The 16551-nt window shown below is 40.6% G+C and overlaps 2 protein-coding genes across 2 annotated transcripts; one reads left to right on the forward strand and one right to left on the reverse strand.

Annotated features, from left to right (window-relative positions):
* Positions 1-712: 712 nt before the first annotated feature.
* On the reverse strand, positions 713-3698 carry rps6 (ribosomal protein S6). The gene is made up of 6 exons (XM_053856196.1): positions 3636-3698; positions 2877-3008; positions 2428-2638; positions 1511-1657; positions 1183-1340; positions 713-846 (listed from the first exon to the last, which is right to left on the reverse strand). The coding sequence occupies exons 1-6, from the start codon at positions 3639-3641 to the stop codon at positions 751-753; spliced, it is 750 nt and encodes a 249-aa protein (XP_053712171.1). The 5' UTR covers positions 3642-3698; the 3' UTR covers positions 713-750.
* Positions 3699-4300: 602 nt separating this feature from the next.
* Positions 4301-16551, forward strand: acer2 (alkaline ceramidase 2). The gene is given in 7 exon segments (XM_053857623.1): positions 4301-4767; positions 5010-5124; positions 6501-6642; positions 8242-8379; positions 12236-12271; positions 12273-12353; positions 13862-16551. Coding segments are annotated over 7 exon segments (810 nt in total). The 5' UTR covers positions 4301-4653; the 3' UTR covers positions 14046-16551.

The following is a 16551-nucleotide window of genomic DNA, read 5'->3' on the forward strand; positions in this document are numbered from 1 at the left end:
ACCTAATGTTTGAGGTGAGACTTCATCTGAAGACTTCATGAGCACTGCAGTTCACTTTGGCATCACAGGTCAAACAAGAAACACTCTGCTGTGAAAGGTGTACTTAACCATGAGACTTACAAAATAAGCCATTTCTTTAGTCATTTTCTTCAAACAAACCAGCGATATCGTTCAACTTATTAAATTTTCTGAAATCTAAAACCAGTATGGTGGTGCCGTCACGTAACAGTGTTGTAGCAAATCAGTGATTTCAAACCACTACAGTTGAACCTGAAAGCTGTTACAAAAAGTGGCCCTGTTGAAGATTCTTGAGCTTTGAAACAGTACTTCTTGGTGACCACCAACAAACCTAATCTAACACTATACATACTAAAGTATGTGAGAAAGTGTTGTTGCATCAATTTATAGAGATCTTCTTTCTCCACTATTTTTCACTACTTGGTATCTCCAACTAAGATTTGTCAAACATCCAAAAGTTAACATGTTACCTCAACAGTCAATCATCCATAGTAGAACTGAACATTTAACATTGGACCATCAAGATCTTTCAATTACGTGCTTGACAGGTGACTTGTCCCAGACAGAGCCTGGCAGCATTCAGAATCTATCTTAAATTCAACCACTTTGTCAATTCAGCAATTTCAAGAGAAAGTACAGGTTCAAACACAAACGATCAAATCAGTCATGATAAAATGGAATCAGAACACACATGGGTTTTTAACCAACACGCATTTATTAAACTTTGAGAGTTCACTTTTGGCTGGACTCTGACTTGGATGTGGATGCTCTCAGAGAGGAAAGGCGACGCCTCTTGGCGATCTGTTCCTGACGCTTCTCCTTGGCCTCCTGTGGGTGCACACCAGTGGTTTTCAAACAATTAGGAACATGAAGCATTCGCTGCAAGATAACTTTAAGAGAGGTACGACTTCAAAATGTGAAGTGACACTCCGCTTGCTGCTCTGGTAATGGGAGGTGAAACAGACAGATCTGTTCTGTAACATTTAAACAATGTAGCAAATGCACAGTACTGTGTTCTGCTTCACCTTCCAAACGGTCACAGGCTAAACAAACAGATGTAACCAACTGTTTCAATGAGTTGCAGTCAAATCATCAAGGAATTGAATCAAAAGGAGAAAAATAAAGGCAGTTTTATTACTATGAGGGGAAAAAGCAAAGGCACACCTTCATCCTCTTGGCCAGCAGCTTGGCGTACTCGGAGGCTTCCTCCTTGTTCTTCAGGGTGCGCTTCTTCTTCAGGGCAATGCGACGGCGCTTGTGTTGCAGCACACGGGGAGTCACCAGTCTCTGGATCCTGGGAGCCTTGGTTCTGGGCTTCTTGCCTATCACATGAAAGTTTTTTTTTCTCCTTAAAAACGACAATTTACTAAACCATTTTCAATCGAATTATTGCTCGACGTTTCAATGTTAAATAATGCAAATCACAAGAGCAAATGTCATTAACATAAACGTCTCCAGACAGCTGGCGATTGCTTAATTCTCCCTGTCGTACCTTCTTTGTTGACGGGTCTCCTCACAACATACTGCCTGACATCATCCTCCTTGGACAGGTTGAACAGCTTGCGGATCTTGCTGGCCCTTTTGGGACCAAGACGGCGAGGGACAGTGCTGTCGGTCAGCCCGGGGATGTCCTTCTCACCTGTGACATATCAGACAGAGCTCTTGTGAGTCCACCACTCAACACTTGCTAGTTCAGCGAGCCATCAGCAGCAGAGGTGAACGTTGGCAGAGCAATGCAGTTCAACCAGCCATTGACAGGTGGACTGGGTGCATCTGGTGAGCAGCTCCACAGTTACTCTGGCAACACGCTGTCTCCCCTTTAAGACTATGGATAAATCAAAAAGGGTCGAATGGTGTGCCGCTGAGTTACCACACAATTCAGGATTACTTACAGACTTGGGTGTCATTTTGATAATTCTTCGAAAAGCCTTCAAAATATTTTCACCATCTCACTACTAACAGTATAGTTTGCTTACATGAAAGTTTCCTAAATGTAATACTTGTTGACAAGTACAAGCCAATTACACAGCTGCTGTATTTTCAATTATCCCTGAAACATTATGCAGACGTTTGAATTCAGCCAAACTGAGCGGATTAAATCATGGGCATGCTTATGCCACATTTCCATTTGCTTGGCCCACAAACTACATTTCCCAGCATGCAATAAACCCACATGTAAATACATGAGGCAATGTTGCTAGGAAAAGGGCCAACAAAAACCCTAAACCGCCACTTGATTCAGTGGGTTTTCTTCAAACATATTTCCACAACAAATCCATTCACTGTCACCATTTAAACTGCCCTGAAAGAGGCTGTCACAGGTGCAAACAAACACTCTATAAGTATGATTCTGCACCTCAAAAACCCCTTAACAGTCAACTGAAAGCAGGAATGGCATCAACTCATTACCTTTCTTGACGATGACCAAGTTCAGAACGCTGAGGTTGGCATCAACGATGCAGCCGCGCACAGATTTGCGCTTGCGTTCGCCGGTCCTGCGTGGACGGTAGCAGGAGTGGCCCTTGCTGAGGAGCAGGCGCACACGACCGTGGGTCAGCACACCTTGCTTCATGGGGAAGCCCTGCTTGTCGTTGCCTCCACTGATGCGCACCACGTAACCCTACAGATTCAACACAACATTAGACACCTGCCGTACATAACAAACAATGTCGAAATACTATCACAAAATCTGTTTGAGCTTCGCTGTTTCAATCAGCCACGGATGGGGCTGGTCGCATCTGGAGCTGCTCTGAAGTTGCTTTGGCAGCACGCTGTCCCCCCTTAGTGACTACAGACTAGTCAGAAAGGGTCTACTGGTGTGCCACTTGGGTGTATCTTGACAAAACCCATCGACTCACCTTCCACTCATCGCCCAGGGGGTCAGCAGGCACTTCGGTAGCCATGCGCTTCTCATAGAAAGTACGCAGCTTACGCTCATCATCAACCTCGATCAGCTTCTGGCAGCCAGTAGCGGGAAATGAGATGTTCAGCTAGAAAAAAAACAAAACAAAATTGTTGCGATGACAGACTTTCACGTGACAAAGCATCATTGAAACTTCGGTCCAAGTAGGCGAATGAGACTAGAACATATCAATCAAGACGCAACGTGTCCATCAAATTCATGTGCGTGAAGTCATGCACACACTACTGATAACACCGATGTGGATCATACTTTGGCATACAAGCTGCATACGTCTCAAACAGCAAACATGTTCAGAAACTGACCCACCGATCATGCCCGCTGGCCATTTTGCCGGTTACTCGCCGTTAGCATGCAACCGTCTAACGCAGGCATACTCAGTAACTTCAACGGAAATCAACAATAACTACTACTGGACATTAATGTTCAATATACGTTTGGAAGCTAGAGCTAAAACTGAACTGTAAATCGGCGCACATTTCTCACAGCGAGCGGCCATGTCTCCACCGCTAGTTAGCACACATAGCCAAAGCAGCGGCGCTTCTTCACACAATCAAAGTTCATCTGGACAAATAAAAGCATCAACCGTAAATTCTTCACGACCACTTGAGAGTCAGCAAACACCTCATGGATAACATCGGATTATTTCAGGTAAAAGTGAGTCGCTTGTACAGATATATTAACTTTAACGTTGTACCTTCATTTTGCCAAACCGACCCAACGACGGTCCGCCACGGAAAAGAGACCGGATATCCGCCTCCAGGTCTCACATAGGCCTGAAATACTATCGCGAGATTTCGTTAAGCTTTAATTTAATCGATAGTTAGTGCCCGAATTTAAGAATAAATAATGTAAACGCAAAAGCAAAAACGAATATGGGTTGAAATTAACGGCTGTGCGGTCGAATGTTCCATAAATTGCTCAAATGTTAAAAATGCTCCATGAACAGACTTTAAAAGACGTATTTAGCTCAATCTGATCCACATTCATGAATTCACTTTATTAAATGGCCGGTTATTTGTATTTCTGATCAAAACAACGAGTCTTTGTACCGATGACACGCAATTGTTTGTCTCTTTTCGAAGAGTCGTTGGATGTCAAATCGTACAGTTCTTCGCATGGCAATGTCGTATGAGTTACTCAAACATTTGTCCTGAGAAATATGTGCTTATGTCAAATTACGTAATGGGAAATGAATAAAGGCAGTAAGAAAACTTAAATACCGCCAAGAATAGGTCTTTGATCGTATATATGTTTTCATCCATGAGATTCGGCATTTATTGTCAGCATAAAGGCCTTATCAATTTATATTTAAATAATTCTGCTTTATCAAATGATTCACTACTTAAATCCATTGTATTTTTAAAAGGGTTGTTTGATGTGTGAATGGGTGATAAAGGGGGGCTGAACTCAAATTCAACAGCGCGTTACCGCGCCGACGGATGTGGATAGACAGATAGTCCTCTCGCTTCAGACACACAGTCTTTGGCCACGGTCGGAGCAGCTGTCACTGAGCTGCGTTGAGCGTCACGACGAGTCTTTGTGGACGACTGGAGCTTAAAATGCAGCTCCCGACTCTTACAGAACACTTCGCTGTCCGCACCTGTTCGGTAGTGAGAACACAAGCGGTACAATAGAGAGCAAGGAGCCGAAGTATCTCGCTTTGTTTTTGCGGAGCGGGCGACGCTTGTCCATCCTGGAGAACTAGTCCAGACATGAGCAACGTTAATCTGATTTTTTGGGACCAGTTGCAAGCTGGTAGCTCCGAAGTGGACTGGTGCGAAGGGAATTACCTTATATACCCCAGCATCGCCGAATTCTACAACACTGTAGGTGGCTTCCATTTTTTCCGTGTATCAATGCGAATGTTTTTGTCATAAAATACTGTCTTCGGGTGATAGCTCCTTCATCCTATTCTGCCTTGTTGTTGTGTGAAGTGTCATGAAGGGCTCTGTGGCCAAGCTTTAATCCAAAATCACGACGTTTCGCAGTGGACCGATGTTTACGATCTGTCGAGAAGCATCAGGTTACACCGAACAAACATCGAGCTTCTGCCTCTTTCTCGTTTCAGATCAGCAACATCCTATTTTTCGTGTTGCCCCCCATATTGATGTGCTTGTTTCGACAATATGCAACACACTTCAACAGTGGCATCTACCTCATATGGATTCTGCTGGTGGTGGTTGGTGAGTTGGCTGACTCAGTTTTATTTGCATTTTCGCGTGACTGGAAATTAATCTCTCATTGTTTAGTTAACAGCGTTAAAAAGTCTTGTGTCACATTCAAATATTTGCTTTATACTAAACAGTGTAAGAGACTTCACATGACCAGCGTGCTATCAAGTGGTTCCTTAACTTATATTTGTTGATTATAATGTTGTTTTACATTGGTTATGAATAATGATGAAAATAAAACTTGAGTCACATATTCACCATTTGCTTGAATTTAATTTCAAACATTACTTAATGGTGAATTAAGCAGTGTTTATAAATAATTCCTTTAAAGAAACAATGTGATCAACTTTTAGGTTACAATATCAAGAATATTTTTTTATTTATTTCATACTCACTTAAATTTCGATTTGTTGTTTTGAGTTGATGTTCAACTACATTGTACGTTGCGTTAATGTAAACATTTCACACTCTCCCATTATTCTTATATGGATTTAAATAAACATTTTACATTAGGAAATTCAGATTTTCTTTTTCTATGCTACAATCTGTGGCCTTGTCATGAAAAATAATGTTGTTATATTTCTTAAACAAGTCAAAAAGTATTTTACATTGACGCAGCTAAAACACATGCAATGAAATACAAAACATTTGCTAATTATTTTAGTTACAAATAAATAATCTTATATACATCCAGCAACAAACCAGGAGAGGAATCTAAATCGACTTGGACTTAAAGCAGATGTTTTTACAGATTACACATTGATAAGAAACGACTGCAGTCTTAAGTTAATTGTATAATCAGGTTTATTCAATTTCATTGTTCCACACGTGATTCGTATTTGTGCAATTTTACTTTCACATGATCCACTCACTTGAAATGATGTGTAAAAAGTATGTGTTTAAAATACAGTAGGGGTTTGTGGTGATTCTAGAGGAAGATGATTTGAACTAGTTTCTGTGGAGATGTTTTTCTGTGTTTAGTTGATGCTGGTTTAAAGATCCTTTGAGAGGGCATAGTGCCAGCTCATCGTTTTGAAGAGGCATGAAATGTATATTATCACTGCGTCATATAAGTTGACACTATAGTTGCAGCCTCACTCTGGCAGTTGGCAACTTTACAGGAAAGGAAGAGAGGGAGAGGCTGATAACCAAAATACGCTGAAACGCGACGCATGGACCATTACTGGAATTCAATTAATGAATATTAGGTAACTGTTAACAAACTATTTAGTGTTAATATTCAGTAATTATGGCGTTGTTATGAGTGAACGTTCGGTGACTAGTCCAGGGGTCTGTAGTTCCAACAGCTGGAGTCACGATGCTCGTAATTAACCGCACGTCTTTCGTCACTGGGTTCCAACAGTCACTCCTGTGTCTCTTCCTTCCAGGTATTGGATCCACATACTTCCACGCCACCCTCAGCTTCCTGGGCCAGATGCTGGATGAGTTGGCCATTCTCTGGGTCCTTATGTGTGCCATTGGAATGTGGTTCCCTAAACGATACTTGCCTAAGATGTTCAGGAGGGATCGGTATGTAGTCAGGAATTCGGGAAATCTAAATGCTGATACAAGTGTTTATATGTAGTTCAGTCTCTTGAATACAAGAAGGTTTTGGTTCACATTTTCTTGAAACAGTCTGGTGTTGTTTAGCCTCCTTTCACACACAAACCATGATGCAACAAATGTCTCGGTAAAAGCTAATGGTAGTAATAGTAGTAGAGTTTCAACCAGCAGTGTTATTGTCTAGTTACATGTGACTCAGCTAAACTTTGTCATGATTCATGTTTCCATGTTCGGGTTTTATGCTAATGTCGCATGACAAATACGCTTCTTGTTTGCTCATGTGCTATGTAATTATCTTTTTCTATAGGCTTGGCTTGTGAACTACTTTGTTTTATATCAACCTGCACAAGTAACTCTCTTCATCACATTCACAGATTCAAAAACAACTGGCTTTAAAGCGCAGCTGTGAAAAAGACTGTCCCCCAAAAACGATTGTAGACCAAATGACATTCATTTTATTTATTCACATTCACATTGTATTAATTTCCCCGCTGTAATCACAGAGCCTCGGTAACACATTTAGCTTCAGCCAGCATTTATATTTTTACTCTTCTATTCTTTTTATATTAATATGTTTGTAATATTACTTGTCTTTTTGCTCCATATTGCTTTAGCACTGTATTATTATCTTGCCTTGTCTCATAGTACAAGATCGCTATAGTGTGTTCACTAGTTTCAGAACGTGCGTAATGTGTGTTCATCTTAATCCATCCTGTTAAAAACACATGCTCTCCCAGTCTGATATATTATTTCCACAAATATTGACTGACTGGATCTTGTGGAGAGTAACTAGTGACATGAATTATGTCAGACTGCACGAGATGTGTTTTAACTAGGGCTGGGGCTTTTATGTGTTAAGTGTGATGAATTCATCACAGGAATTAATAATTATCTGATGCAAATAATACAGATGTGTAGCGCATATAATTATAACTGTGACAACTGTATTTAATTTGATTTTTATTTTGAAATTGACCACCACCTGTATTAATATTAAGCGAGAAGAAAGTCAGTGTCTATAGATGATGGGTTGAGGAGCTCCATCATCAGTGAGAAACATGGAGTTGGTGGTGTTAATGGAAAGTAAGGGTTGTGTAAAAGTTGCCTTCAAATGCATGTTAACTCATCTCATAGGAGGAGACAAGGCGGTAGACACAGGGCCAGATGGACAGCTAGAGGCAGAGAGCAGGTGATAAGCACATCCTGTTATATTTAGATGTTTACAGTGGTTTAGAGTCTTCAGTTGTGAGTTTCATGTAGGGGCAATTGTGGGCTGACAACTTCTTTATCCGAGCTTGTGTCCAAGTGACTGACCGGTTTAATAATAGGCCTGTCTGAGATAGCTGACACCAGTTAAAGCTGCATCACATGTTGTTACTTCTCCCTCCAAATGTGCCGAGTCGTCATGTCTGCATTTCTTCAGGCCATCACATTTTGCTTTGAGTTTGTGAATCCTCCAAGTGTAGCACAGTGGAAATGGTTGTCATCACTGTTTGTCTATCCATCAAGCTGACACCGCTCCAACAGCGCCTGCGCTGCCCTCACTTGTTTTCTACTTCCATCTAGGTCAAGGTTCAAGGTGGTCATAGGCATCTTGTCAGGGATCACCACGGGTCTGGCCTTCGTCAAGCCGGTGGTCAACTCGCTGTCCCTCATGACTCTGGGTATCCCCTGCACCGCGCTGCTCATCACAGAACTGAGAAGGTGTGGAATCTCTGGTGCCACATGTTTTGGTCTTTACTGTATGTTTTAACTATGCTGATATTTCATACCCATTGTTCCTCATGTGCCACATCTCACAAGACTCTCATTTTGGATTATTATTAATAATTATTCCCTATGATTTATCACAATAATATATAACTTATTGAAAACATAACAGGAGCATGTCATGTTTGCTTTAGCAACCTTGAACCATCCGTCTACCTCGGATAAAATGGATCTGTTTTCTGTTTTTAAGTGATGATCAGTTTCCATTAAAATGCTATGAAAAATAAATGTCACGGATAAGATCTTGTGGTCATAGACTATTGAGGAATTATATGATGTAACTTTAGCTATTGCTATGTTAGCTATTTAGCTATATTTTCTGCTGAATGCAAATGAACCATAAATAGAAGCAGCTCATATTGTGTTGTGATATGAATCACAATATCAAAACAACTAGACTCCTCTTTTAGCATTTGAAAACTTATTGATAACATCAATTAGTACAATTCAGATGCGCTCAGTGGGACAGGAGGTGGCTCTAGTTTTTTGGACATCGCTTGCAGAACCCAGTTGAAACCGTGCCAGAAAATCAGGTGCTCAGTGTTTGAGCATGATGCCAGTGGACAAGTCTACTGGGTCCAGTCATGCTCAATAGTCATCTGTTTTATCAGCATTTCCTTTAAAGTTCTCTGCTGCCTGTTCAGAACTTTTCAAGGTACAGAACACTTTCACTTCTGGGACACATAACTCAGTGGCATAGCATGTTGGAAAAGAGAGATAAACATGTGGGATGTGTGACTTTAGCTGCACTTTTTTATCAGTCTGTGTTGTGTTATCCCTCATGCGAGCAGCACAGAACTAGGAAACATGTGTCACCGGTCGGCAACTTTGGCCTTTTGTTCTGACATTCTTTAAGAGAGGGAGAGAGGTACGATGTCAAATTACCGCAAATAAACGTTGAAGCACATTCTGTTGCTTCCGTTTCCCTCGATTACAACCGCGGCTCTTTTAACCTCCTGTCATCAATTGTTCCCGCGGTTGGTAATTCTCCAGATTATTGCCGGTGCCAGTCAACTATTCCCGCTGACGTTTTTCTTGTGCTAAGTGGGAGAGAATTCCCGAGGCGCCCGACTGATGGACTTTTGCCCCTTTTTGAAGAGAACGGAACCGTCTGTTGTTGTTTGCTTTTCTTCCACGGAACAAATGATTCAGCCTCCACTGGGACAAAAACAAAGTTGTTTATGTTAAGAAGCTGTCAAGAAAGATTGCGTAACCGCAGCAGCTGGACGACTTGGAACAGAATGATGGAGCCCATAGCTGTCCTTATTAACTTAGCGTGCGTCCGTTGACCAAAATGGCGGTCGGAGTTTTTGAAGTTTCTTCCATGTAGGGCTTGTACTCTCCCTGCATACGGAGGTTAATCACTGAGTCCATGTGCATTAAGTGTTTTACTAGGGAGTCTGCTGTAGTTTAAAGAGGGACACAATGGGTTGGACCAATAACCTGTCAAACTCACTCCCAAGGACATGGGTCTTAGAGGAAGATGGCGCCGCCTAACTAATGTGTGTCTGAGTGGGTGTCTTCACTCGAGTCCTGCATAATGCAATACTGCAAGCAGCTCTAGCGGAAATAGTTTGGAACAACACAGATATAATTACCAATATGGCAGCCTTACATTAAAGCGTTTTGTTATTGTTGTTGACCTGAAATCTTCTGAAAACTGCTGTAACAAGTTCGTCCTCTTTGCTCAGCTTGGTTACAGAACTGGGGTCCACAAAACAAATGAACTTTCATGAAAGAACATCAAATTACCTTGCTTGAAAATGTTTCGCTGAATTGGGTCTCAAGATTTCCAAAGTAGTTGCAGTTTAAATGGGAATATTTTTCGTTAAAAGTTTCACCAGGAACTTCAGGAGCCATGATCAGGGGGAACTCAAGATAACAGACTCTAGTTATCTGGTCGCACAGCAGTAGAAACAACTGTGTGTCTCTCTGAGACATAACATGAAGTTTCTCCTGGCTGACCAATCCATTTAAAAACCACCAATGTGCCATCAACATTTACATACCGTGTCAAAGTTGAGCAATGTGGCTCCTTCCTGTTTGATGTGGCCCTCTTCTATTAGACAACTTACATAATGATTTCTGTTTGTGACGCCTTTAAGGATCCATTATCTCGATTGTCAAAAGTGCATGTTTCCTGTTGATTCTTAAGTTTTGGTGGAAGGCATTTACAACTCTTTGATGTACATAGTGGATTTGCCATCAAATATTCCAAGGTGAATAAAATATTGTTACGTATGGAAGTGATTAAACACACTTAAAGAATGACTTGGACTGGTTTAAAAAAAGACACCTGGAAGTACATACACACTTCCTGAAATTCATGGAAAGAAAACACATTCAAAACTTCTAATGTTGTACTCATCTGTGTTTTGTGTGACGTGCTGGGCTGACCAAGATCTGAGTTCGGGTTAATGGGTTTTTCAGAGTATGTTTGTTGGCAGGAAGAGGTGCGGACTTTTTAGGTAAAGACACTTCATGTTTGTAATCTCATCCACAATCCGCTACGATCCAGACGGGACACTGGAAAATCAATTGCAACTCATGACAAATGATTTCTGGACAGTTTAATAGCTTGTTTGGGAGGTGTTCACTAAAACATCTGCGTTAGTACTTCAGTACTACAATCTGTGGGCGTCCTCTGTTGACTAACTGACAGCAGATTAGTCTGGATAGACTTGTGATATGAATGGTGTAATATCAATTTCCCATTTAGCGCGAGTAAATGCGTCTGGCTCGAGGGTTCAGTTAGAAAACAGACCACTGTCAATCTCATTCAACCTTATCTCATGAGAGGACAGTGAAATTCAGAATTCGTGAATTCACCAATGATGGAGGACTCACTGCTGCTGCACATCTGGATTGTTCTTCAGAGCTTCTAACCTTCATCCTATTCCAAGTGGTTCCTACAGAGGTTGCTCTTCATGGCTTTTTTTTAGATAAATCTGAGAGGCACTATTTCATTTTTTGTTACCTCAGGATAAGATTGCGTGTCATCCAATCCTCAACTTTAGACAATATCCTAAAGGCTGTTATAGTCACTGGGACCGCACACACAGCGCAGTGACGAATGTTTAAGGAGGTCAAAGCTAAGAATAGTTCATCAGCTGCAGACGAGATTAGCCGACATCCCTGCTGTTCAGTGGTCGGTTTGGCAGGAGGTAATATATGGAAATAAAGGACACAACACCCAAATAATTTTATATTTATTCAGAATTGTTGGTATTACTTTAGCATTATCTTTATCATACCAGTTATACAACTAGCCTTCTACCCAACAAACATGATAACTATGCTCCAATAAACATAAACTTAAAGTGGTTAGCTTGAAGCTTTGGGGAGGCTTTGAATTTGGGCAATCTAAACCCTTAAATGCCCATTTTTATGGCAGAAAAAAATGTGTAAATATGAGAAGAGTGTCAAGGTGCGCTGTACAAGCTGAGGTTATTCCAGCCTTGGGCGCTTTTGACGGTTCAGATCTTTTGCTAACTTCTGATGTTTCCAAAGATAGAAATGGTTTTAGAATATTATTTATTTGTTTTCATGTTTTTAGGCTTTTGTCACTGAAAAAAATGGCAGTAAAGAAATCATTTTAAAAAGCATGGGTTGGGATGAAGTGAAACAAGTTAAAAATTCGATGTGTCTTGATGAGGTGTTGCAGCTATGTCCCACAGTCAGCGATGCCAGCAGTTGTCAGTAACTAGTTAACCAACCAATAGCAGCAACATGCATGATAACACTGGATAATATTTTTAGTTAAAGTAAGTGTTTTGGCTTTGTTTTTCAGGTGTGAAAACCTGCGCGTCTTCAAGCTGGGTGTGATCTGCGCTGATGTGTTGGATCAGTGACAGGATTTTCTGCGAGATGTGGTCTTCGGTCAACTTCCCGTACCTGCACTGTGCTTGGTAAGCATGTTGAAAAAGTGCTGAGACTTTGCAATAATTGTTCAACGTCTTTTGCATATTTCTCCCCATATTGACCCAAGGGATGTCCTGTGGGGTTCCAACAGAATAATGGAAAGTTGCACACAAACAATGCCCGTCAATAACAAGTATTGAAGTTCCATGGGTTTTTCTGCGAGGAAGGGTTTGAAGGACAATGTTGCTTATCCTCATATTGATTTCCTGATATTTTGTAAACTGTCCAACATTGCTTTTCCTTTCAGTTCTGTGAGGAAATTCCATTCCCCACAAAATACCTTCTGACACTCTCTGTGTTACCGTTGTTTGTTGGTTTGTCAAGTACAAATCTGGCTACATTTATACATATCATGTGTGGAACCCTTTGCGTACTAAGTTCAACCATCGCTACTGTGTCCTTTTAGTCATGTCCGCTCTATTTCGCCACTACAAGGGAGCATTCCAGTTGTGCTTGGGACTGGGAAATTCTACACTCTCTCAGTGACATTACCCAGTGTAGGATTTCAAAGTCGGAAAGTTGAACAATCCTCACCAACTCTGGTGTGTAATCCAAGATGGCTTCCCCGAACAGGAAGTAGAATCCACGAAACGTGCCAAAAGAAATAAACTACTTTGTGTTCATCTTCAGCCGGCAGTTTTTCTAGTTGAAAATTATCGAGAAGTCGCTTATATCCAGTGGAGGTATGCAAGAAAATTACTTTCATGGATCTCACGCTCTTGTCATTCCCAACTCAGATGTACGAGGTCTCAGAACAAAGCATAAGCCTGCCCAAGAAGGGACTAGCCACACTAGACACCACCTAGTGTGGTCAACAATATAGAATCTTAGCATTAGCATTGGAGATAGCTGAACATCAACGCAGCATAAGAAGAGACTAGTTGACCATCTATTGTGGACAACAGTATAGAATCATAGCATTAGCATTGGAGATAGCTGAACATCAACGCAGCATAAGAAGAGACTAGTTGACCATCTATTGTGGACAACAGTATAGAATCATAGCATTAGCATTGGAGCTAGCTGAATGTCAACGCAGCATAACAAGAGACTAGTTGACCATCTATTGTGGGCAACAATATAGAATCATAGCATTAGCATTGGAGCTAGCTGAACGTCAACGCAGCATAAGAAGAGACTAGTTGACCATCTAGTGCGGACAACAGTATAGAATCGTAACATTAGCATTGGAGCTATCTGAAAGTCAACGCAGCATAGGAAGAGGCTAGTTGACCATGTAATGCGGACAACAGTATAGAATCGTAGCATTAGCATTGGAGCTATCTGAAAGTCAACGCAGCATAAGAAGAGACTAGTGGACCACCTTGTGTCGTCAACAGTATAGAATGGCAGCATTAGCATTGGAGCTAGCTGAACACTGACTCATTGCTACATTTAACAAGAATGAAGACATTTTAATGGGCAAGGGGGAGGTTTGACGGTTCTCATCAAACAATAAATAACTGTTGTTATTGTGTGACTCTCTTTTTTTCAGGCACATCCTCATCTGTTTGGCTTCTTACTTAGGATGCGTTTGCTTCGCCTACTTTGACGTGGCCACCGAGGCGCCAGAACGAGGTCCCGTTATAATGTTCTGGCCCAACGAGAAGTGGGCTTTCATTGGCGTTCCGTACGTCTCACTTCTGTGCGTCAAGAAAGCCGCTATCAAGGTGACCTAAGGTGTCAGGCATCTGCTGTGCTGGTCCCGGAAAGCGACAAGCGAGAAGAGTCTGAAGGTCGCGTGACCTTTTATGCAGAAGGAAGGTTGGTGGAGGAAAATTCTGGTGTTGGTTCTCATTATGCCACTGTGTTTATGCAACTGAAAGAAACGGGGCCACACGGTTAAATATAACGCGTCTACATGGTCATGTGATCGAAGCACTGCACTCTCATCAGTGTTCCCTCAGACTCAGGCTTTGCACAGAGGCATTTTACATTTTGTACATTTTATAAACATTTGTGTTGAGCCTGACGTGGCCATCAGGATTTAGATACAATCCACTGTGACTTATCAGCCTCAAACCGAACTCAAGAATCAGAACTGGGTCCATGCAACTGTCGTCGTGTGTGTTTTAAATAATCGGCCGACCTTTGTCTCACCTTTCTCTCTTTCTGTGAGAAAGTTCATGCCCACAGAGGAGGGCTCTGTCTCTGAAGGAGGGTTCATTACCAACATGTCAGATGGTGTTATATTCGACTGGACTTTGGAAAATGTGACTATTACTTCTGTGACTATAACCTATTTGGCAATGTTTCCAACGGAATCCTGCACGATACCTAAAAAAAATAATGCTCAGTTATGGAATCTGGTAACTGACATCACGTACAAGACTATTTCACCTGGGAGATTTTTAAAGCCTCGGTTGAGCACAGCTGCACATGGGTGGTGGTTGTCGAGTGGTAACTAAGTAGTTTATATTTAAGCACAGCGACAATATTGGGGGAAAGAGATGGCGTCTCACCCCACAGATTAAAACACAATGCTCATGTTTAATTTGGCCATCAATATTTACACAAATACACATAGATTCACTCACAATTACATCCCTTGAACACCTGATGCAAAACGTTAATGGTCGGTGTTGAAATACCATCTTTATGATGTTTTACATAACGTATCATGAAAGCACATGCTCAAATTCACCTGCCATTTTGATCAATAAAACCACTGCAGCACCCTTAAAAACATCAATGACAGTCCTCCAAGTCAAGCTGGTCACAAAAACAAGTTCCACCTTCAATGTGTGTGTGTTTTTTTATTTTTTTATCAACCATTGATTATGAGGCCATTGTATTTGTTTCAACGAGTCCATAAAAGGCGCAGTGAAACACGCGTTTGCTTAGAGTGCCCCCAGTGGCTGCATGCGGAACAGCATGTTTTTTCTAATAGTTGCCTCCAATGTAGTAACACAGTGTCACAAACTATATCCATCAGGCGATAAGGCAATGACTGAGAACCTTTTATGTTGTGTATTTCTATTCAGAGAGAAGTCATTCATTTCCTGTGTGTTTGCACAACTCAAGTGTTCACAATAATACTTTACATTAAAGGTTTTCACATCAAGACATTTCCCTCATAGGTTTTCAACTTTCATTGGGTCATAAGCACAAATTTAGTTTATAGTTATGGTTCAATATTAGTGATGAGCTTTAGTTCATGTGTTTAAGCATGAAAAAAAATAATTATTCGGTGACGTATTCTTGCATGTGTCAGGGTAATTCATGTTGGATTAAATCAACAAAAACAACCTTTTTATCTACTATTTTTATATAGTCTTGATATATTCTTTGATATATATTCTTTTAGCATTCTCTGTTGTCATTGAAGACAGTTTTATTTATCCATCAGTATTTTAAACAGTGTGCCGAACATTCATCTGTCTTTTAATTATGCTTACAAAAGTGTTGGTAATTGGTTAAAATGTTTAAAATGGTGGTCTGTCTGCAAGAGAAGTATTGTTCTGACTGCATGAAGCAAATGGTTGTGACGATATAACCTCTTTGTGAGTGTATGAAGGGACACAGCATGAAAATGTTTTCCAAAGCTCCTTCACTTTTTAATATTTTTGCATGTCGTCGATGTAAGCAACCTCTTGCCATCTCAGTTATTTTTCTTTGCATGAAAGTTCTTTTGTTCTTTTGGCAAACTTATTCTGACTTGTGCACACATCATTTTCCGATGAAGGGTTTTTAAATAGTCTGGTGATGAAGTTTTCAAATCTACTTGAATTATTTTGGTAAACATGAAAACTGTTTTATATATTTGTAAAGGAGCTGAAACACACAACACAATAAGGTCCTTATCGTTGATATTGTATTAATGACGTTTTTAATTGCCAAATATTTGTATCATCTTATTTTTATTTAATGACTACTCACAGTATTAATGGTGTGTTTTAACTCATGACTTATGTGACTCGCTAGAACCTGGTCAGCCAAATATTGTCACATTTTGACAACTGGAACGTGATACAGTCTAAGTATTTGTAATTTGACTTAGGTGTACATGAAGATACATTCTCGGTTTCCTCTTGCTCTACATTGACAGTTGAGATAACTGAACAGAAATATTTATTTTCATAATTTATCCTGTTTTGTAAACAGATATTTGTAAAGGTCAATAACATTGGTATTTTATTTTATGAAATAAATCACATCAAAACCAACAATGTGTCTTTTTTTCCA

Source organism: Synchiropus splendidus, chromosome 2 (assembly GCF_027744825.2).
Source record: "Synchiropus splendidus isolate RoL2022-P1 chromosome 2, RoL_Sspl_1.0, whole genome shotgun sequence".
Lineage (NCBI taxonomy): Eukaryota > Metazoa > Chordata > Actinopteri > Syngnathiformes > Callionymidae > Synchiropus > Synchiropus splendidus.